This window comes from Cucurbita pepo, chromosome 2 (assembly GCF_057944985.1).
Source record: "Cucurbita pepo subsp. pepo isolate OVF chromosome 2, ASM5794498v1, whole genome shotgun sequence".
NCBI lineage: Eukaryota > Viridiplantae > Streptophyta > Magnoliopsida > Cucurbitales > Cucurbitaceae > Cucurbita > Cucurbita pepo.
The window spans coordinates 3,944,768-3,966,376 of NC_141799.1; the positions used below are offsets into that span (position 1 = coordinate 3,944,768).

Genomic DNA, 21,609 nt, shown 5'->3' on the forward strand with positions numbered 1-21,609 from the left:
TCAATTGAACGGTTGTGATTTGAAGTTAGTGATTGAGAATTTGATCTTATGGCATGGAAGAAAACGATTTGAACAAAATCTTAAAACTTTTATGGAAATTATTAATCTTGTAATCCCTCCCGAACTTCCCGAGAGGTAAAAATCGAATCTTTTTAACCTTTTAAAGTTCGGGAGTATTTTATCTTCTAGCTATGCTCGTATTGACAACTTTTAAGCGAAATATGTTTAGTATTAACAAGTATGAAGAATCCTCAAGTAAAACGATACTGAATTTAAACTAATACATGAGTGTTTCGATAAACTTACAAGTACTCAACGAGTCTCGCAAAATAACTATTCGACTTTACGATATTTGATTGTCAATAGGATTTTAATGTTTTAATTAGGTAGGTTATCATCGTGTTTTTGTCTATTTATCGGATGACACGAGAACGCTCGATCGTGATCTACTTTTTTATTTGAATTAAATTCATAAAGGGTTAATGAGATTGATATGAAGCGTGACACGTAATGAACTTTAACTACTAATAAATGAATATCATATTTTCGAGTAGGAGTATGAACATTTATCAGTCTACTCGATAACGGATAAATAAAATATTTTTTTCTTATACAATTTTAATTTTTGGTAATATATATATATAAATAAATAGAAAGTTTTCTTAATTATTATTTTTTTTTTTTTAAATAACCTATTTGGTATTTAGAAATTTTGTTTAATTTATTGTTTTTTATTTTATTTTTTAAAATAAAAAATAAACAAAACTATTTTTGGTAACTGGTTCTTCTGTTTGTTCTTTCTCTTATAAAAAAAAAACAGATTTTGTTTGATACTCATTTATTATTTTTACTTTTTCATATTTTAAATTAAAAATACGGAAAATTAATAAAATAAAAATCTAATTTTTTTATATTACTTTTTATTTTAGATATTTATTATACATTTTAAAAAGTAAAAAAAAAATTATAAATTAAGTTTTGTTATTTCTAAATTTCCATGTAATTTTGAAAATTGTTAAAAAAATAAAATTTGATTTTTCATTGCGTGATTTAATTGATTAAAATATTATATTTGAATTAAAAATTTTAATTTTATTCTTAATTTATAGTATTTTCTTTTATCTCTGTTTCTCAAGAACAAAGAAAGACGAGATTTTGATTTTTAATTGTTGGACGAGGAAAGTTCCACATCGGCTAATTTAGTAATGATCATGCGTTTATAATCAAATAATACTCCCTCAATTGTTATGAGGCCATCTGGGGAAGCTCAAAGTAAAGCCACGAGAGTTTATGCTCAAAGTGGACAATATCTATTGTGTGGAGAGTCATGTTCGTCTAACTTGGTATCTGACCCCTACCCTAAAGTTAGTCGTGTCAATAGATGGGTAAATCCTCAAATGTCGAACAAAGAACTTAGTCATCCCTCCTCAAAGGCTTAGTAAAAAATGACCAAGACTCGGAGGAGTTGAGTCTCAATTAAGGGGAGGTGTACTTTGTTTGAGGGAAGGTGTTGGATAATAAAAGTCTCACATCGGTTAATTGAAGAAATGTATTGGATAATAAAAGTCCCACATCGGTTAGTTGAAGAAATGATCACAGTTTATAATTAAAGAATATTCTTATGGTCAAATTGTGTTAGTCTATGATATATATATATATATTGGGAGATGAATTTGAAAGAAAGCCGCCAAAACCGCTACCGTCGTTCGTTTCGTTTGGATCCTGCAATGGCTCTGTGCCTTTCCTGATCTCTCTCAATTCTTCACATTCCGCCATTGTTGCATGAATTTCTCTTGGTTCTCAGTTGATGAACAATAAACCGAGGCACATTTCTGGGCAAAGAAAGCCAACAGCATCCAAATGAAGACCCACAAATTGATTTCACCCTTTCGTCTGTGTTGCCTTCTTCGTCTCCAAAAGGATCCTAAACTCGCTTTTCAACTCTTCCTGAACCCTAATCCCAGCTCTACAAAACCCCCCAAACCCTTCCGTTACTCTTTACTTTCCTATGATCTTATCATCACCAAGCTCGGGCGTGCCAAAATGTTCGATGAAATGGAAGAAATCCTCCATCAGCTCAAGCAAGAGACTCGGTTTGTTCCTCACGAGATTATCTTCTGTAATGTCATTTCGTTCTATGGTCGAGCCCGCCTCCTTGACCGTGCCTTTCAAGTGTTTGATAAAATTCCATCCTATGGTTGCAAGCGGACGGTGAAATCAGCGAATTCGTTGTTGGATGCGTTGTTGAAGTGCAGGGAGTTTGAGAAAATGGCGGAAGTTTTTGTGGGCATTGGTAACTATGGCTCCCCTGATGCTTGTACTTTTAACATTTTGATTCATGCTGCTTGTCTGTGTGGGGATTTGGATGATGCATGGGAGGTGTTTGATGAAATGCCAAAGAGAGGTGTGAAGCCGAATGTGGTCACTTTTGGAACTTTGATTTATGGACTTTCTCTGAATTCTAAGTTGGATGAAGCATTAAGGTTGAAAGAGGATATGGTGAGAGTCTATGGGATTTTGCCGAATGCGTCGATATATGCTACTTTGATCAAAGGGTTCTGTGGGATTGGAGATTTGAATTTGGCTTTCAAGCTAAAAGAGGAGATGGTGACTAACAAGGTAAAACTGGACTCGGCAATTTATTCTACTTTCATCAGTGCACTCTTCAAACATGGTAGGAAAGAAGAAGTTCCTGAGATTTTAGCAGAAATGGGAGAGAACGGGTGCAAACCCGACACGGTCACCTACAATGCCATGATCAATGGGCAATGTAAAGAGAACGATCTTGAATCTGCATATAAAGTTTTGGATGAGATGGTGAAGAAGGGGTGTAAGCCAGATGTGATCAGTTTCAATACAATCATGGGGAGATTATGCAAGGAGGGGAAATGGGATAAGGCTATGGACTTGCTTGCAGATATGCCAAGACGAGGTTGCTCTCCTGATGTGGTATCATACAGGACTCTTTTTGATGGGCTGTGTGAAATGATGCAGTTACAGGAAGCAACTTCGATACTGGACGAGATGATCTTCAAGGGCTACGTGCCTCGTTCCGAGAGCATAAACAAACTCATTGACAGGTTGTGCCAGGAATCCAACATGGAGCTGTTGTGGATGGTTTTAAACAGTCTAGGAAGAGGAAATGTCGTGAATGTAGATATATGGGCAAGAGTTGTGGCATTTGTTTGCAAGGAGAAGGCATCAGAAGCCTCCAAGTTATGTGATTTATTGATTAGTTGACAAGATAGCTATGTCAGGGGATGATGTTATACTGAACTATCTATCTCCTTAGTCTGGGCATCTTAAAGACAAGCCGACATCGATTTACAACGCACTCATGTAGTAGGAACTCGGAGATCGAGAGCAATGACACCCAACAAGAACTAGGAGATTGAGTCTTGCCTGGTTGTAGTATAGCAACCAAGATCTACATTGATAACAAGTCAGCAATAGCTTTAGTCAAGAACTAGGTTCATCAGGAGAGATCGAAGCATATTGACACTCGATTTCACTGAAGGCAAAAGAAGTGGAATTGCATCATTAACGTCCGATGCCTTTCAACATCTGAGGAAGAAGGTTAGCATCCGAAAATTCATTTATTTTATTAGTTTTACTCCAACTACTCAATAATTCCTTGTCCTCTAATTACACTACTGATGTAAGGATAGGTATCCCATGAGCAAAGTAATTACAAGACTAGTTTGTTACTACAAAGATCAAAATATAAACTGAAATCATTGATCCTAAATTTAGTGGCTAAAGCTGATTTTTGCTGATTTCCCAGTAGCTATTACTTACTTTCATCTCTGGCCACAATCTTGAACTTCCCTGTTAGTTGTTGCTGCACCCAGAAGACATGAACAACATTCAAACCCACAAACCAAATTGCAAACTAAATGACCCAAATTTAGATTTAGCTCAGGGGAGAAAGAAAGAACAATAGTTTACCTTCTTCCACAAATCAGTATGGCTTTTGCAGAACCCAGCTACAATAGCACCAGATCTCCTTCCTTCTTGATACTCAATGCAAAGATCCTCCTTCAACCCACAAGTAACATGAAAACCCAAACTGCATTTAGCCTCTGAACAATCAATGGCACAACCTTCAGAGGTTTTGCAGATGTAGCATTGAGATTTCCATCTCCTTTTGAGAATCTTTGAGCAATCAATCCCTTCTCTGCCATCTGGGTCTTCGAAGAACACTTCAGGAACAAAGAGGCCACAAACAATATGAGCCCATCGGCCATCGTTTGTTGGCTTCATTGCCCCTCCTTTGAGAGGACAAAGACAGCATGAAAATGGTGTTTCAGAAGCTTTCTTCTCCGTCTTGGAAGACGAAGAAGCTAAGCATTGGGTACAGAACCAATCACCTTCTGGTACATTCTTCACCAGAGGATTGCCGTAGCACGAAGCATGTACCATCAAATCACATCCATCGCAGAACACGATTGGATCAGAAGGGTCTCCATCCGTGCTTTGACAAATCGCACAGAGGATTCCGTCCTCTTCATCCTCATCCTCATCTTCTTCTTCTTCTTGGATAGCTTCAATCTCTTGATGCTCAATTTCAACATCAGAGCTTTCCTTTTTCTCTTTTTCCTCTCTCTCTGATTCTGCTTCTGAAATCGATATTTCTTCCGGAGGAGGCTTGTATTCAACATTGAGATCCAGAGATTCAGGGGCGAAATCAGGATGAAACGCCCAGACTCTTTTCTTCGTCGGCAAGCAGTAAGGAGAAGCGGAAATGGCGGTTCGGTGGGGTAATGTAGCGTCAGGGATGAAGATTGATGAATCACGAGACTCCTTTCGCTTCTTCGCAGGGAGGGAACAAGAATGGAGAGATTGATCCTGTTCTTGCTGCTTTCGTTCTAGTTCTTGAAGGATTCTGAGCCTTTTGAGAGGAGGTAAGGCATGGAGGGAATCCATTTTGGGTCTGCAAGTTCGACTGATAGCTTCGAGAAAGGAATGGGATTGGAAGTTTGGGAAGGATTCGCATTTTAGTATAAGAATTAGGGTTGAGAAGTTTCGAATTCAGAGTTGCCGCGAACTGAAAAAAGACGAAGATTCGTGAAATTTTGATTGAATCCGGCGGGGAACAGCGAAAAATGTTCGTCGTTCAATTTTCCCTTTTGAATTTTGTTTTGGTTAAAGATTCCATTTTTAGGTTAACCCCCGCCCAGTGTCCCGCCCTTTTTTCAAATAATGGCGGGTCCGGTTTTACTTATTATATATTTTATTACTTTATAAATATATATTATTTTTAATATTGATAAACCCTACATAATTCTTAAAAATAAACAATAAAGCATACTCTAAATTTTGCCATATTATAATAATGGATTAGATAAAATTGGTGGTTGGATTACAAGTTTGGTATTTTAACTTTTTTTTTTTTTTTAAATGTGTATAGAGATTGAATTGGATCAAGTTTCGTTTGATCGTCTTAAAACTTTAGATTGGTTGGGTCCATGATTGGATTAAGTTTGCTTGAAAAAATCTTGTTGTTCGATCTAAAATTTTGGATTGGTTGGGTTGATGACCTAAACAATCTAATCCCCTGAATTTTTTTGTTCGGATAAATGGAGAGATATCCTTAACAATAAATGAAAATATACTCATGGTAAAGAGGCAAATATCTAGATATTTACCTTATAATAAAATATCAAATATAATACATATGGTAAACTATAATTTATACGTCAATTAACAATTTTTACGATAAAAACATGAACACGTATCATTTTAGTAATATATCGAGTATAACACCAATATACTACATATCAATTAGCTTTCATTTACGATAAAATATACAATTCTTTCATTAATATTTCGAGAATATTAGATACCAGTCATGAGATTTTAGACTTCTCTTTAGTTCATTTAATCTGAAATTAATTCAAACAAAAGATAAAAGACCAAAGCATTTTATGTTAAAAAAAAAAATCTATTTTTGATTGCAAACATGTAAGACTAAAAAAGTTGCAATGTTTTTATTCATTCCATAACAAACTTAAACTTGATCAGAGTTGGATCATGGAAAGATAGCAAATACCCTATAAAGAATTGGCAGAAATTAAGAAATTTCCCTGGAGAGATCTTCCAATGTCTAAATTTTACTGAATCAGAAAGATTGAATCCTGGCGCATAAATATAGAAGACATCACCTTCATCTAATCTTTGCTTTGTCTCCAGATCCCAGCAAGAACGCTGCCAAAGATTGAGTGACAAACACTGGAAACAGCACAGGGCACCGCCGTCAGAGGGTTTCCAAAGTGCTGGGTAGCAAGAACAACACCTAGCACTGAGTTCTGTAACATAAAATCGACTCGTTAGAACCAGCTCCAGCCAGCAATGGCGAAACCGATGAGTTGCTGCGAGGTAAAATACTCCGAGAGCTGACTTGTCAAAGAGTGAAACTAAGATATGATAAAGGTAAATGAAATGATTTACCTGCATTCCAACTTCAATGGAGATTGTCCGAGAAGACGAAATGTCGATACCGAGCATTCTTGCGAGCACGTAACCGAAGAAGAATCCTGACATGTGAAGAAGAGATGCAGCCAGTAGAACTTGCATTCCAGACGTGAGAATAGCAGAAGAGCTTTGAGCAATTGCATTTCCACATAAAACAGCTACTGTACCAACAGCAATAGGGGGCATCAATGGAGAGACGAATCGAACCAAGCCATGGAAATACTGGTTTAAAAATGCACCAGCTAGTACAGGAAGAAGCACAATCTGTGATGGAAAGGGAAGTTAATAATGTAGTTATTACATGGAAAAAGAAAACGTGGGTATCTCGATCAAATGCTAGAAATGGCACCTGTAGTGTGGATCTTAATAACCCAGCTGCATCCACAGCAACAAATTGACCAGCAAGTTTAGCAGTGAGAAATGGGGTCATGATCTGTAAAACATTGAAATCATAACTTACTCTACAAAATCTATGAAACTATCTGCTTAAATTCCATAAAGGTTGAACTCTGAAGAAACTAGAAAAGGATCAGATGCTAGATCATAAATTTATAGTTGTGCTAGATCATAAATTTCTTATGTTCATGTAAGAAATCTGCAGTATATCTAAGGGAGCTCGTTTGCTTGCATTTTCTACAAACAGAGATATTGGGATCTGTTCTAATTATAAAAGAACTATATAAAAATGAAGACAGCTCTTGCTCTAACTCGAACTTGAACGCAACGCTTCTTGTATCGATATGAATTTAGAAACAAAACGCCCAAACGAAGAAGCAAAAGCATTATGTAGATTAGCTAACCACAGCTGCCACAGTGCTCATCGCTGTCATCAGCACTGTGGACTCTATTATGTTCATGTAAGAAATTTGCAGTGTATCTAAGGGAGCTCGTTTGCTTGCATTTTCTACAAACAGAGATATTAGGATATGTTCTAATTATAAAAGAACTATGTAAAAATGAAGACAGCTCTTGCTCAAACTCGAACTTGAACGCAACGCAGCTTGTATCGATATGAATTTAGAAACAAAACGCCTAAACGAAAACAGCAAAAGAATTATGTAGGTTAGCTAACCACAGCTGCCACAGTGCTCATCGCTGTCATCAGCACTGTGGCAACTATTATATTCATGTAAGAAATTTGCAGTGTATCTAAGGGAGCTCGTTTGCTTGCATTTCTACAAACAGAGATATTAGGATATGTTCTATTATAAAAGAACTATGTAAAAATGAAGACAGCTCTTGCTCAAACTCGAACTTGAACGCAACGCAGCTTGTATCGATATGAATTTAGAAACAAAACGCCTAAACGAAAACAGCAAAAGAATTATGTAGGTTAGCTAACCACGGCTGCCACGGTGCTCATCGCTGTCATCAGCACAGAAAGAGCAACATTTCCCCTGAAAAGGCAACAAAATTTTTCTTAAACCAAATCAGGAAGTTAAACGATGGCATATCGAAAATTAGAATACCGTGCAATGTAGGTGACGATATTGCTTGCTGTTCCTGAAACCAAAGATGGATCAAACTATTAAAATAGGGATAATGAGAAAGATTATTGACACTACCAACAAATGCATACCACCAGGACAGCAGCCAACCAATATTAAACCAGCTGCATAGTAAGATGGCAGATTTAACAGCTTGCTGACAACATAGCCTGATATTGGCATCACCTGCAACAGGAACCATGAAAATCTATCTGGTAGAGTTTCATTCATGGATCGAAGTTCGTCGAACTACTAAAGAAACTGAAATTGAAATAATCCTCATGCCCTCACTATTCTTAGTAACTGTTTCCTTCAATACAGAGGAGAGAGAGGAACTGCAGTGCATGACTACCAACTCAGAAAAGTTCTTCGAATGATAATGAAACGCTCTTTAACTCACAGTGAATATAATTCAAAGTCATAGAAAGCAATTTGGTTCATGTAGTTTAAAGTAGAAAATCTTCATCGCTCAGATAATTCAACATCAAAAGGCATTGCCAACTTCGAGTTTATATAACTCATACACGAGATGTTCCACGAGATCAACGAAATCAGTAATGTTCAAATTCATTCAAACAACAGTGTAATAACAGAAAATCAACGAACTAACCGAATACTGTAGCAAGAATCCAGAAATCAATTCCTTAGGCATAGCGAGAGCACCACGAAGATCATCGAGAGTCAATGTCATGCCCATACCAAGCATTGTGACGGTGAGACCAAGAACAGTCCATCTCGGTTGAACCCAATCGTAGGAAGCTGGCCTGAGCAGCCCTAGTAAACACCCTAACGCCACCCAAACAGGAAACGCAGTGGACAAAGCTTCACCGATCAATTCTATCCACTGCATCAAACTCCGCTCGCTCTGGACGCCATTGGTGTCCGATGAAGATCCACACCGAAGAGGAGGAACCAGCAATCCAACATGAATCCGTTTCGTTTTGGAGCACAGAAGCGGATTCCGATTCCAAACCGAAATCCGTTGGTTGGAAATCTGTAGCGAAGCATTGCGGTGAAACGTAGGCGCAGAAGCAGAGGAAAAACGGTAGTTGGAAGTAGAAGAAGTGAGAAGTGAAGTGCGCGGGCTGAAGCTGGAAAGGGAACGTTGAGGTGGTTGAATATGGGGAGGAAGAACGCAAGTATCTAATGGAAGAGATAGCATTCTGTCCTCTCTGAGTGAGGAAGAAAGGGAATGAAGAAGAGAAGGCAGCAATGAAGTTGAGGGGTCTGTAATTCCGGCGGCGGTGGAGCAGCAGTGAGCTAGCGTCGACCTTGAACGGCGCCAAAAGCATAGTGAGTTGGTTAATATAATATTGAGTGGTGGTGGAGTCCAGTCTCACGTGAAACAGACATTTAATATTCAGAAAATACTTCATTTCCCCATTCAAATTTAATACATACTTCTTGTTAATGATCATCGGTTTATAAGTGAGGAATACTAACTCTATTGGTATCAGGCCTTTTGGGAAAGCCTAAAGCAAAGCCATGAGAGCTTATGTCAAAGTGGACAATATCATACCATTCTGGAGAGTCCCGGAGAGTCGTGTTCGTCTAACATGGTATCAGAGCCATAATATGTGGTTTATAAGTGAGGAATACTAACTCCATTGAGTCCTGTTCATCTAACAGTTCATAAATCCAGAAGAGAAATAAATAAATCAATAATTTGATGAATTTAATAAAAAAAAATATTATTATAGTTCGAAAGAAAATAAGAGTATGAACGATGGAACGTGAGAAGCAGATGATACCGCTTCCCGAAGAAATCAAAGAATTTCTCTAATTTATTTAACCTTCTTTTATTCCTCAACTTCCCTCTTTCTTTTTTATTTTTTTATTTTCCCCTCATCTTACATATCAAATTATTTAATTAAGAAAAAAAAAAAGAGAAGAAAAATTCTTTTATTTTTTAGCATTTCCAAATATAAATTTAAATATAACAAATTTTAATAAATAAACAATATTATTTTCCAAATTAAGATAACTTCCCAAAAATGGGCTATTTTGGTATTCAAATTTCTTACATTTATGACTAAAAATGATAAATAAAAATAAAAAAAATAAATTAATTAAAAAAAGACTGTTCAAAGAATGAGCAAAAATATGAAAAAATTAGTGAAAATTTGTGAGTCCATAGGTTTAAAGCATGGGAGAACAAAGAAATCGAAGAAGATGATGTATAAGGTGTAAATAACCAAACTCGATTCATATACTAACAGGTAAGAGCAAAGGGCGAAAATTCGAGGAAATGAGAAATTAACGAGTCACCAGTGGAAACATGGAAGACGAAGAAGTGGAAGAAGATGATCTATAAGACATAAATAACAAATTTTGTCATATACTAACAGTAAGAACTAATTAACTTTATACCTAAATTTCATAAAAATACATTAGAAACTAAAAACTAGAATTCTTGCCTCCACTTCCAGTGAACTTTCAATTTGGCGTTGAATTCAGGCAACTTCAGAAGCCTACCATTTTCACAAATGAAGGGAGTTCTGTCAAACAGCAACAGCAGGGCCAACGCATGTTCCAAAAGCCATCTCCTTTCATGTCCATGTAAATGAGAGCAGCAGCTGTTAAGAACATACAGGGCACTAAAACATTACTGGTACTTGTAAAACTGAAGAGCTATCATCCAACTTTGCTTCCTATGATGGAATAAATTGTTAATTGTTCAAGCTGCAAGCTGCAGCGATTTCAGATCGAAGAGCTTGGCATTCAGCTTCCGCCGACCTATATACAAAAAGAAAGAAATGTCGACAACAGTTTAGCAGTCTATACCCAGTAAGCTATATAACAAAACTTGTTTCAAGACGAACGTTCACTAAGGAAGTGAAGTTTTGCACTGTTAAAGATAGATAATAACTAATTTATTCAGAATGATCACTCAAATGAATGGTTGTCTTCAAATTCAATTAATCGACACAGATTTAACGCGCGAAAGCTTGAACGAACGAATGAATGTCCAATCTTTAAATGCAGCAATGCAGAAGAGCCTTTATCCAGCAATGAAGCCCACTCCTACCGTACCATTTCTAACCAAGCCACTACAGGGAGCTCCATGACAAACACCACAATGCAGAAGCTCCTCTTTCTACAATACAGACTGTTCTTTCATGATCTCTGCCAACAAGAAAAATAATTCTTTGTTCTACAAAAGTACAACCAACAATGGCATCTCATTTCTATGTCGCTTTCATTCTTAATCCCTGTCCTCGAACAACCTTGCAAGCTTTTCCAGTATGAAACTATAGTATAGGAAATTGGTGGCAGCACACTGACAATACGGTGTAAGCTTCTTCCGTTGATTTCTCTAACTTCTGTACTTTCTGTTCCTCCCAATAGAAAGCTGATAAGTTTCTAAAATCGTCTCTAGTGACCCTTGGAAGGAGCTCTGTATTATGATCCCTGATTTTTGTATACACCTTGACGGTAGGTGTTAGTAACAAATATGAATTTTGGAAGGATTATAGGCTTTGTTTGCAGCTTCCACTTCATTCTTTAGCCTTATATTGAAACCTCACAAAGTAATATGTTATTTGCTAGCAGGAAGGAGCTACATCCCATGACTTTCAATTTTGAAGGCCCCTCCTGGATCAAGAGATTGAAGAGTTATCCTCCCTTAATCCTTTCAATCTTCACTTCAGTTAGTTTCCCTTTCTCCAGGTCAAAAATCATAGTCTATTCATTGTTCAAATAGACTACACCTCCAGACTCCTCACTGCACCACTTTTTTCCTCGTCTATGTGGAAGTCCAACCAAACGAAGATTCCATTTTTTGCTTGGATTAGGGCCTAGCACTTTAGACGTTTTATCCACTCGCGTTCTATTCCAAACTGGTGTATTTTGTATGGCTGCAGTGAGAGGCAAAGGATCTTCATCATGCTGTGTTTCTCTCTACCACCCCTCACGCAGATAAGTCGAAACCATACTCCTCTACGAACCAGCTCCAAACAGAACAAGCAACATCACAAATTCAAGAATATGATCAAGATTCTCATAGGCCCTCGATCATCCTAATCATGCTTTGTTGGTGTTTCCTTCCATTCTCTTCTTAAATTTCGAGTCATTCAAGGTAGAATTTTGGACTAACAATTGTCTAAAGGTCTGTGGAAGTTGTTCAACATCCTTCTTTTCCAGGAAAGACCATGAGCTATGGCAGGGTAGCGTCATTGCCATTCTACCGTTTACTTGGCTAAAAAGGAATAGTTATTGAAAATAAAAACTGGGTGCCCTTAACTGTAAGTTTTTGTGCTCCCCGTTTTTGTGTTTGGTCTTATAAGTCGGCCTTTAGAATTCTTTGACTACTCATCGGAGATTGAGATAGTAATATTAATAAAATAATAAACTGATATTAAAAAGTAACGGCAATGAAGTTGCATTTCTCATGGCAGATTATATAAAAATGTATATATTTAAAAAGAAACGAAATGTCGATGCAAAGAACCAGATAGGAAACAATTGACGAAAGCTTAAATAGATGCACCCACCTTAGTACAATCTGAAACTAGCTCATAGCCATAAATGAAGCAGATCACCGAGGACCTACAAACCTGCAAATGAAACATGCAAGTGCAAATTTACATTAGAAAACATTAGAAGAAACAGACAAAAGCAAATCATACCAAACATCATTATAGACCAACCAATAAAATTGAACATAAAATTACCGAAATGCTAAAACATACTTATAAACTTAGATGAGAAAATGAATGCTGATAATTCACAATGTCGTTGAGACTGCTTCTCTAATAACTTAAAAGCTACTAGTTTCCTTTTTAAGATAATATAGATTGTGTTGATGGGAAAAAGATGGAAAAGTGGTGGTAGAATGGCAATGAAGCTCCCCATCAGTATTTCAGCCACAATAAACACAAACCTACAGGCAATATCTTTTGCTATAACATTCATAAATGTGATCATATTGCAGAGGACTGCATAATATGTGGGGAAAAAAAATTAAATTAAAAAAACACCATCAGCCTTTCAACAAAAGGGTCATAGAAATAGCTGCTTCAAATATCTCTAATTACAAAGCTGGGGGGAAAATTGTATTAATAGTCCAAAGAGAACAATGCAGAAACTGCATTTGAAATTCTCGACAAGTTCCCAAGATGGTAAAATGTTGTAAAGGATGCCAAGTAAGCACCATCTTTATGCTTCCTAACCAATAATAAGACACTTCTTCCACCTTGAAGCTGCTATAATCTGAAACTTAAGGTTGGCCTAAGAAGAACCATATAACTAGGATACTCCTACTTCAACCATTCCAATTATAAACTAGTCGGTCACTTGCATGACATATAAATAAAAAATTTCATATCCATAAACCATTCATTCTACATATTCTAGCAACAACGTTGTTCAGGATAGGAATAGAGTTCTCACTAAACTTAAACATCTCATGTCTAGTCAAATTATAATCAATATAATCAACATTGAAATCATTTCATGTAAACTCATCTGAAACTATTGTACATAAGACCCCAAATAAACCTACAATCTCACAACCGATTAACAGGGAGATGGAAAGAGAGAAGAAAGATGCACATAGCATTCCTCAATCACGGGTACGGAGATTCTACCAAAGGCGGCAAAGCGAGAGTGCCACCAGGCAACAGATTTGGATAACGAAAACAGATCTATAGATGTCTACAAGGGCAAGGAAAAGGGAAGAGACTGGGATAACAGGTGATCACTTTTTTTCAGAGAAAAAAGATAAACACTTACTTGACTGAAAGTCATCATGTGGCTCCATTGTTGAACTGTCTTGGCAATGACCAGCCATTTCACGCAATAAATTAGCTTCTCTCAATTCTTTGCTGTAATTCTCTAGGGCAGATGAGAAACATAAAGAGTTTCTTACATTTTTTTTTTTTTTTTTTTTTTTTTGGTCCTAAAACCATGTGAGGACGACACTTTTTGTACCACCAGAGAAGCTTTAGATCCCCATAATTAAACCTATTGTTCCTATTCGCTTCACTTAATTAGCCCACTGCAAAATGATATGATTGCAGTACACTACTTGAGCTATAACACAAATCCGCACTTTATACTTGGAGGAGGATACAGACCAGAAAATAAATATTTTCTCACCCATATCATCCATGGAAGAAACAAAAAAATTAAGAGTACCCATATAACAAAACCATACAAAAACAGAATAGACCAAAAATAAATAATGGAAAGTGTTGACATCGAACTCAAAGAAATTGTACATGCTCCTAAATGACAGGCCACCCAAATAGAAAGAAAGGAAATTATTATCAAGGCATCCAATAAAAATCCTGTGAATTTTAAGTTCAATGATATAGGGTATAAACTGACTTCGACTCCTTACTTTAAATCTAAGATTCCAAATCATCAATTTTTAGATTTAAAGTAAGGATTCCAAGACATAGAAATCTAACTCATTCTTGAGTTTAATGTCTGGATTCTAAGGCATAGAAGTCTAACTTATTTAAAGTCTGAATTTTAAGGCCTAGAAATCTAACTGGCAAGGATAGGAAGGACACAGACAATTGAAGATCAAAATGAGTGGAATACACATAATAGACAAAGGAAAGGAGAGTCTCAAATTCAGGTTGCCTATTACCTATCACTACCATGTCCAATTTAGAAGACAGTTCATATATTTGAAGCCAATTTATAGCTTTTGCATCCCAAGACACTCTCTAAATGGATTGAGTAAATTACCAACAACATCCACATGTTCATGAATATATATTAAACACAATAGAAGTTCAAAGTGAGTGAAATGGTGTCAATTATAACAAATACATTAGGCAAAGTTCAAAAAGAAAAGGTCATGTATTTCATGGCCTCTTTGAAATCATCCCCACCCACTCTCTCCTTCTGTTTGAAATGAAAACACTCAAATAACCCAGCCTTTGACAACCGACAGAGTAACAAATTAGAACACTTATAACACAACAATATTTTATAATCTAGGAACTTGTGAGATACTTAAAAACCATAGGAAACTATTCCAAAAGTTGGAAACCAATCACCACTCCACTAAATCCAAGGGCTATTTCCATCTCTATTGGAACTTCAACCCTCTGAGACATCTTAAAAAGAAAGGATGAGGATGGAATGTAGATTTGAAAGCCAGAGAATTCAGGGGGAAAAAATATATTATAGGAAGAATAGGATGCAATATCAGTTAAAGAAAAAAAAACTCTTGAAATCTGAAAGAGGATCCAAAATTGAACTGAAGCAGATTATACGCCAACACTTACATGTAAATCTAATTGCTGCTGACCTTTTACTAACCAAAGTAGGAAATAAACAAATGTAATCAAATTATTTCTAATCAGTAGATCATAATGGAGAAATTACATAATGAGATGGGAACAATGTGGCTGCTGCTTTACTTGAGTGCCACCGGTTGCAGAGATTACAATTGCCCTAACTTCATAAATTACAATGGGTGAATAGTATGTATTACATGCACATTTCAACGCACTCCCACAGTGATGTGTTCACTCGTGTTCACTCGTGTTCTTTACTTTTTGTGAGAGGCAGGAACTCACTAAGACAAAAAGAATGTTTCATGGTAGAAAAGGAAATCCAGCCTATTTTGAGGGGAATGACGAAGAATGCAGGAAAAACAAAAATAGGATTTAAGGAAACATTCTTAAGACCTTCCATTAAAGAAAAATCATATTGTGATTTTCACAAACTAAAGAACAATCTTGTCTAAGAAAAGGAAGAATAAAATAGCATATTCAGGTACTGTTGCAACTCCATGCCTTCTTAGCATAAAATAAAGTAAGTTGAAATAATGATATTACGATTTCCAACAGAAACAAAAAGATATATATATATATATATATATATATATATATATATTATGTATATATATGACTACAAATTAACTACCTATACAAAACTACAACGTGAAGATGTTGAGAATAGAATGACACATCACATTAAATTACATGCATGGTGTGTGATAAAATATGAACAAGCAGCCATCAATTGAACACTTGAAAACCAAAGGACCACTGTAGTCTAAGAAGCATTAACGTGAAAAATATCTTAAAAGCATGCACAGAAAAAGAACTAGAATGAAGAAAGCACCTAATTTAAATATTTAAAAAAGCAAAAAAAGATCTTTGCTTATGAAAATTGCAGACAATAAAATCTCTTACATACAAAGTTGATATAGAAACAAAAGAAAAAAGGAAAGGAAAATAAACCATAAACATGTAATGATTCGCAGGGGTTCAAAATTTTAAAACGAGCATACCAGGAAAAAGCTAAGTTACTTAAGTGCAGAAAAATTAAGAAAAAGAAGCCAAAGTATTATAAAACTATGGTCTTCACAGAGGCCCACAAGACAGATCAAAGCACAAGGTGCACTAAGGTACATGCCTGTTGAAAATTGTGGCCGGAGACCGGCAGGTAACTGTTACCAATATCTGAGATAAGAATATCCTTCTCTGAAAGGACCTAAGCACAAGCTTCTTGAGACAAAGATTACACTCTTAGTGTCTATTCGAGTCAGCTCAAGGCATACTATACCTCTTTATGGATTAGCAGTGGCTGGAACCCATACCATGTAACCAGAAAAATACATGGTTGCCAAGGTGAGAGTACAAGGAGTTTTACACAAACTACAGTCATTTAAAAGTATAAATACATTTATATATGGCAAGCCTATATCATTTCTATACTCTCCGCCTCTTTTAGAATCTATGTTTCGATCCTCGATTTCATGCACCATAAACTAAAGATTAAAGTATAACCATGTGACTCCAGTACAACTAAACATACTAGAACCCAGAACTCCTAGACAGCTAGGTCGCCAACGACAAATGAATACGTTAGTTAATCACTTGATCTACATTTAGTAAGATCTACATTTAGTAAGCTAGCAACAACACCTTAAGTTACAATATTTTGGTCACTTGACAAAATTCAACAAAATAGGATGGGAAAGAATAAAGAAAGACAAGCAGAACTTTAGTTTTGAGATTTGACATATAAAAAGTGATTATCTAAAATGGTCCGAAGTCCATGAATTTCTGCAGATTGGCCAAAAACATATGACATCTCCATGATAAATCTATAGTCCACCTAGTTTTACATGGTCCTGTTTCATTGCTTGTATTTAATGTTCGGAAAAAGAAGATACTAATGGACAAAATCAACCATGTGTTACATAAAACTTACTTCAAAAGCATTAAGCTAATGATCCTTCAGATGAGTATTAAGAACTAATGAAGAGGGTAAATCAACTGAGTGGCTTACCATGCCTGCAATATTTATTTGTGTAGATCCCTATTCAATCGATGTCGTCAAGTCAACTTCCCTTTGTTCCTTCATTCAAAGACTTAATCTTGTACTTAATAATAGTGATTGTAGTCTAGACAATATTTCTGGTATTTTCACTAGTAAGTCTATGTAAATTTACTTGGTATATTCTTCTTCTTCCAACCATCTTTGTTCTCTAAATTTTGGATGTTGAAGACAACTTGGATCCTTTCTTGGCTTATCACCCTTGATAGAGTTCCCACCACATTAGACTTCCTCTAGAGAACCTCCACCTTTGTATTTGGCACCACCGGCTGTATTTGTGCAAGGACACTTCAAAAGAATTGAACCACCTTTTGTGGCTTGCCCCTTGTACTCCCGAAGTGAGGTGTTGACTGTGAAGGACTTTTGGCTTAACTACGGACAAGAGTTTGAGTTTTTACAGAGGATGTCATTTTGCCTCTTTTTTGAGTTTTTCAAGGAGGTTTGGCGTAGTACATATTAACACCTCTCTCTAAGTTCATATTTCTAAACTCTCTTCTAGTTGGCCGAAGGTCTTGGCCACACACAGTTTGAGATCCTTTTCTTCATAAGTTTTTCTTAACTTTGTCTACTATATAATGGACATAATAAAGCCCCACAAAAAGGAAATCCGCGATCCACTTCCAATGGCAGAAAATGGATATCATACAAGGATCCCTATAAAGAGATAAAAGAGACTAAATGCCGCAAGGTGAGCAAACAACTCGACCTAACCTATCTAATTCTTACAACTTAATCATTGAGGCTGTTAAGTAAAACACATAAGCAAATCAGCGCTTACAAACCAAAAAAAAAAAAAAAAAAAAAAAAAAAAAAAAGACTGCAATGTAGATTCACAATTCAAAAAAAGTATACATCTAATCTTCAATGTATCAAAAGCAAAAATCAAATTGAACATAAGAAACAAATATCACATTTGAAATGTGCACAAGGCATATGCAGAGAAAATAAATCATTTGAAACTAAAAGTAGCATATTGCATCGTCAGGCCAAATTAATTGCTAGTTCAAGTCCAGCTTGAAAACTGTTTATAAGCAAATGCAATAAAATGTTTATCACAAAACAACATTTCAGATTCAGACCTAATTATCAATGCTTTGTGATTTGAACCTCAAGCCCTCTGCAAGAAACATCTTAGCAGGACATAGCAAACTAGTCTATCTATGTCCTTGAGCCCGTTGCATGTCATACGCACCCCAGGAAACAGATCCAGGTCCATACGGAGGATAACCATCTGTACCAGACTGTACCTACGATTTATAACAGAACCATAATATGCCATCCAAAAGAACAAACAATATAGAAATCAAGAAGGAAGACACATACACAAATGGTAAATGAGAAGTATAGCAGTGACCTAAAAGGCTAAGACCCAGAAACTTGCATAGAAATGCAAATAATCCAAAAGAAGCTTCGAGTGTACGAGTCAACTTTGTTCTATGACAAATCCTTTTTTCTATTGCAAATAGATGGAGCACATGCCTGTAATTATTTTTGGTGTTAACAAGCTTAACTTTAGATATGAATTACTATCTACTGATTTGAGAAATATAAAAAATTTCTAACTTTAAAAAGTCAATCCAAATTATCATCGTTTTCATGCTATTTCTTGAAACGTTTATCCACTTTCCACGGGAATTGAATCATAGACATTTTTATCCACGTTAAAAATTTTCGGCTTGTCCAGATGTACAGTACGTACACTATTCAGACAACCTAGAAGTAACAAATAAACTGAAAACTTACGTTGTTCAAGCCATAATTTGTAGAATATGGATTTCCTGCATATCCAGCATCAGCATTGCCATAACTTGCACCATAGCCAGCAGCTAGACAAATTATTTATCAAGTTCAGAGAGAATATACAAAAATGTGAACTACCGGACAATTCAGTTAACGAGATATTTTGCACAAAACTAACCTATGCTGTTTAATCCACTTTACAGCTAACCAGACTATAGTTAGATCAAAGTTCCTCATAATCTATCATTGTCCTCACACAATGACAAAGAATGACTAATCGTTTTTGGGTAAGGAACAACCAAGAAAGAATAAGACAGAAAAACTATAAATCCAGTAACCATTTACCCCCATCATGTTTAAATTCAGCTTCCATACAATTAACAGCTTACAAAAGTGTGAAAACAAATGAGGGGGCTCAATGCAAGCCAAAGAATAGGCATACCAGCATTTCCAATTGCAGCAGCAGAAGCATGAGCTCTCTTCTCTGCATTAGCAACCTCAGCTCTAAGTTTCTCCAACTCCCTAGCCATTGAAACCAGTTTCTTCTCCATAACCTGACCGTGTTCATAATTCTCCGCATATCCCTTCTTTTCATACTCTATTGCAACTCTTAAAATGCAAAGTATCAAGTATCATGTACGCTAATCAGAATTACAAAATATCCATTAAAAGAATAAAAAAACACCTTATATCACCATCAAAGTTTACAATCCAACAGACTGCCATAAAATACCTAGCACGATGTAATTCCTGCTTCACAGTTTCAATTTCTGCCCTCAATGCTGGGGCTTGCTGCAAATCTGCAGTAATTCTGGTTAGATCTTGTGTCATTGCTTGTGCTTGACCATTGAGCTCCTGCCTTGCAGTAGTTAGTTCCTTTACATCAGAATGAACTTGAAGAAGCTCTGCCCGCATAGTCTCAACTCCTCGCAGATCAACCTCTAGTCTAACCGATTTTTCATACAACTCTCTCATCTGAATGTCCCTTTCTGCATGTAAGGAATCAGCAACATGAGCCATACGTTGCAACTCATGCTGGGCTGCTTCTAGTTCCTGCTTAAGCGCAACATGGGTCGCAGCTAGCCTCTGGTTATCGAGAAGAAGACCTTGAATATCTTGATGTTGGGCAGCAAGACGCTCCTCAATTATTACAGGGTGTGGAGGAAGGGGTCCTGGATGCATCCCATACTGTGTTTCTCTGATTTCCTCAAGAAGCGCTGGATGTGGCATTGGCCCAAGGCCTCTGGCAAAAGGAGGCTCTCGAACTGATGGTAGTGCACCATGATGCACCCCATTTAGTGGGATAGGCGGTCCACGATTTCTTCCAGACATAATCTATGAAAGAAATACCAAAAGAACGATCTAAGCAACAATCAAAAAATTAATAAAATTAAAAAAATGAGTGTTCACAGGCCACATATATATAATCCTGCTTCCGCAAAAAAAAAAAAAGGAAGTAAACGAAGTTCTTAGTTCTAACACCTCGAGAAAAACAAGTAGACAGCCAATGCCCGAGAATCTACATGCCAGCAGAAAAAAAACGCCAGTATGAAAGAAACCCAATCACCCATTTGTATAGAATCAATAACTAGACTATCTCCCAATACCCAAAAACCAAGTTACATTTCAATTTCTTCCCCCATCCTAAAAGTTATACGTATTAGAACTATCATAACCATCAAGAAGCCAACTTTCTGTCCACTCCAAGGAAAGCCACTCCGAGCGAAGCAATCGGAATGCCATACACCCCCGAAGAATTCGATAAGTTAAGCTATCAACCAGCCCAGCCACGTCGAAAACGAAACTGAAAAATCATTATTTAACAGGAACGGGTTTCATTCCACACGAATACGATGAACAATGAAAGTAGGCAGTGGATCGAAATCCAGATACTAACCTTCCAACAGAGGAGGAAATTGAGTGAAAAGTGGATTAGTAGGATGGTAAGATTAAGACGGAGAAAGGGAAATTAGGGAATTATCGTCCCAACAATTCAATTGGATTGAAAAATAAAAACCCTAGCAGGGTTTCTTCTTCCAACCTTTCTTTTTTGTTCGCTTTACCGCCTGTTCGGAAACGAAGAACTCAATAAGTTTAGCTTTAAAAAAACTAAAAAAAAAAAACTAAAAAAAAAAACTAAATTAATAATATTCTTAAAACTTTAAAAAAAAAAAAAATTGAAAAATTAATATCTTTCAACTTTTAAAAAATAAAATAAAATAAATAATATTCTCTCATTTTCAACCATAAATATAATAAAATTTAACACTCAAATATTATTTTTAATTTAATTTTTTATCCCAATTTAAAGAAAGTAATTATTTAGAGTATGAATGGACGATTTTATATCCTATTAAAAAATTAAATATGGTATTAATAGTTCTGTTCCTTACTTACGAACTTTAAGGTATTTTTAAGATAAAAAATTAAAGTTACCAATGAAATTTTGGAAGTTCAAGATTATTTTTTAAACAAAATTATTTTCATCTGGATTTATTTAATGGCGGAAGATCCTATTTTATGGCAATGCTTCAAATTATCTCATCCTTGTGATCTACCTCGAAATCTTATCCAAATAATAATAATAATAATAATTAAA

The 21,609-nt window shown here is 36.0% G+C and overlaps 4 protein-coding genes across 8 annotated transcripts; 1 reads left to right on the top strand and 3 right to left on the bottom strand.

Annotated features, from left to right (window-relative positions):
- The first annotated feature begins 1,668 nt into the window (after positions 1-1,668).
- LOC111787548 (Pentatricopeptide repeat (PPR) superfamily protein) lies at positions 1,669-3,776 on the top strand. The gene has a single exon (XM_023667546.2). It carries the CDS (start codon positions 1,861-1,863, stop codon positions 3,238-3,240), a length of 1,380 nt encoding a protein of 459 aa, XP_023523314.2. The 5' UTR covers positions 1,669-1,860; the 3' UTR covers positions 3,241-3,776.
- Positions 3,578-4,937, bottom strand: LOC111787549 (uncharacterized). The gene is made up of 2 exons (XM_023667547.2): positions 3,949-4,937; positions 3,578-3,841 (listed from the first exon to the last, which is right to left on the bottom strand). The coding sequence occupies exons 1-2, from the start codon at positions 4,924-4,926 to the stop codon at positions 3,791-3,793; spliced, it is 1,029 nt and encodes a 342-aa protein (XP_023523315.2). The 5' UTR covers positions 4,927-4,937; the 3' UTR covers positions 3,578-3,790.
- A 996-nt stretch (positions 4,938-5,933) lies between these two features.
- Positions 5,934-9,255, bottom strand: LOC111787782 (Sodium Bile acid symporter family). The gene is made up of 7 exons (XM_023667832.2): positions 8,572-9,255; positions 8,054-8,147; positions 7,944-7,977; positions 7,817-7,871; positions 6,824-6,907; positions 6,451-6,738; positions 5,934-6,308 (listed from the first exon to the last, which is right to left on the bottom strand). The coding sequence occupies exons 1-7, from the start codon at positions 9,121-9,123 to the stop codon at positions 6,171-6,173; spliced, it is 1,245 nt and encodes a 414-aa protein (XP_023523600.2). The 5' UTR covers positions 9,124-9,255; the 3' UTR covers positions 5,934-6,170.
- Positions 9,256-10,255: 1,000 nt separating this feature from the next.
- On the bottom strand, positions 10,256-21,101 carry LOC111788617 (protein FLX-like 1). Of its 5 annotated transcripts, none has more exons than XM_087121501.1 (8): positions 20,908-21,101; positions 20,687-20,814; positions 19,744-20,345; positions 19,453-19,619; positions 19,014-19,096; positions 18,350-18,511; positions 12,455-12,517; positions 10,256-10,697 (listed from the first exon to the last, which is right to left on the bottom strand). In XM_087121501.1, exons 2-6 carry the CDS (start codon positions 20,687-20,689, stop codon positions 18,425-18,427), a joined length of 942 nt encoding a protein of 313 aa, XP_086977627.1. In that variant the 5' UTR covers positions 20,690-20,814; positions 20,908-21,101; the 3' UTR covers positions 10,256-10,697; positions 12,455-12,517; positions 18,350-18,424. The 5 variants fall into 5 exon arrangements, with proteins under 5 accessions (XP_086977627.1, XP_086977626.1, XP_086977623.1 ...); XM_087121500.1 differs by having other exon boundaries at positions 18,350-18,517; positions 20,702-20,814; positions 20,908-21,099; XM_087121497.1 differs by having other exon boundaries at positions 18,350-18,517; positions 20,908-21,099.
- Between the last annotated feature and the right edge of the window lie 508 nt (positions 21,102-21,609).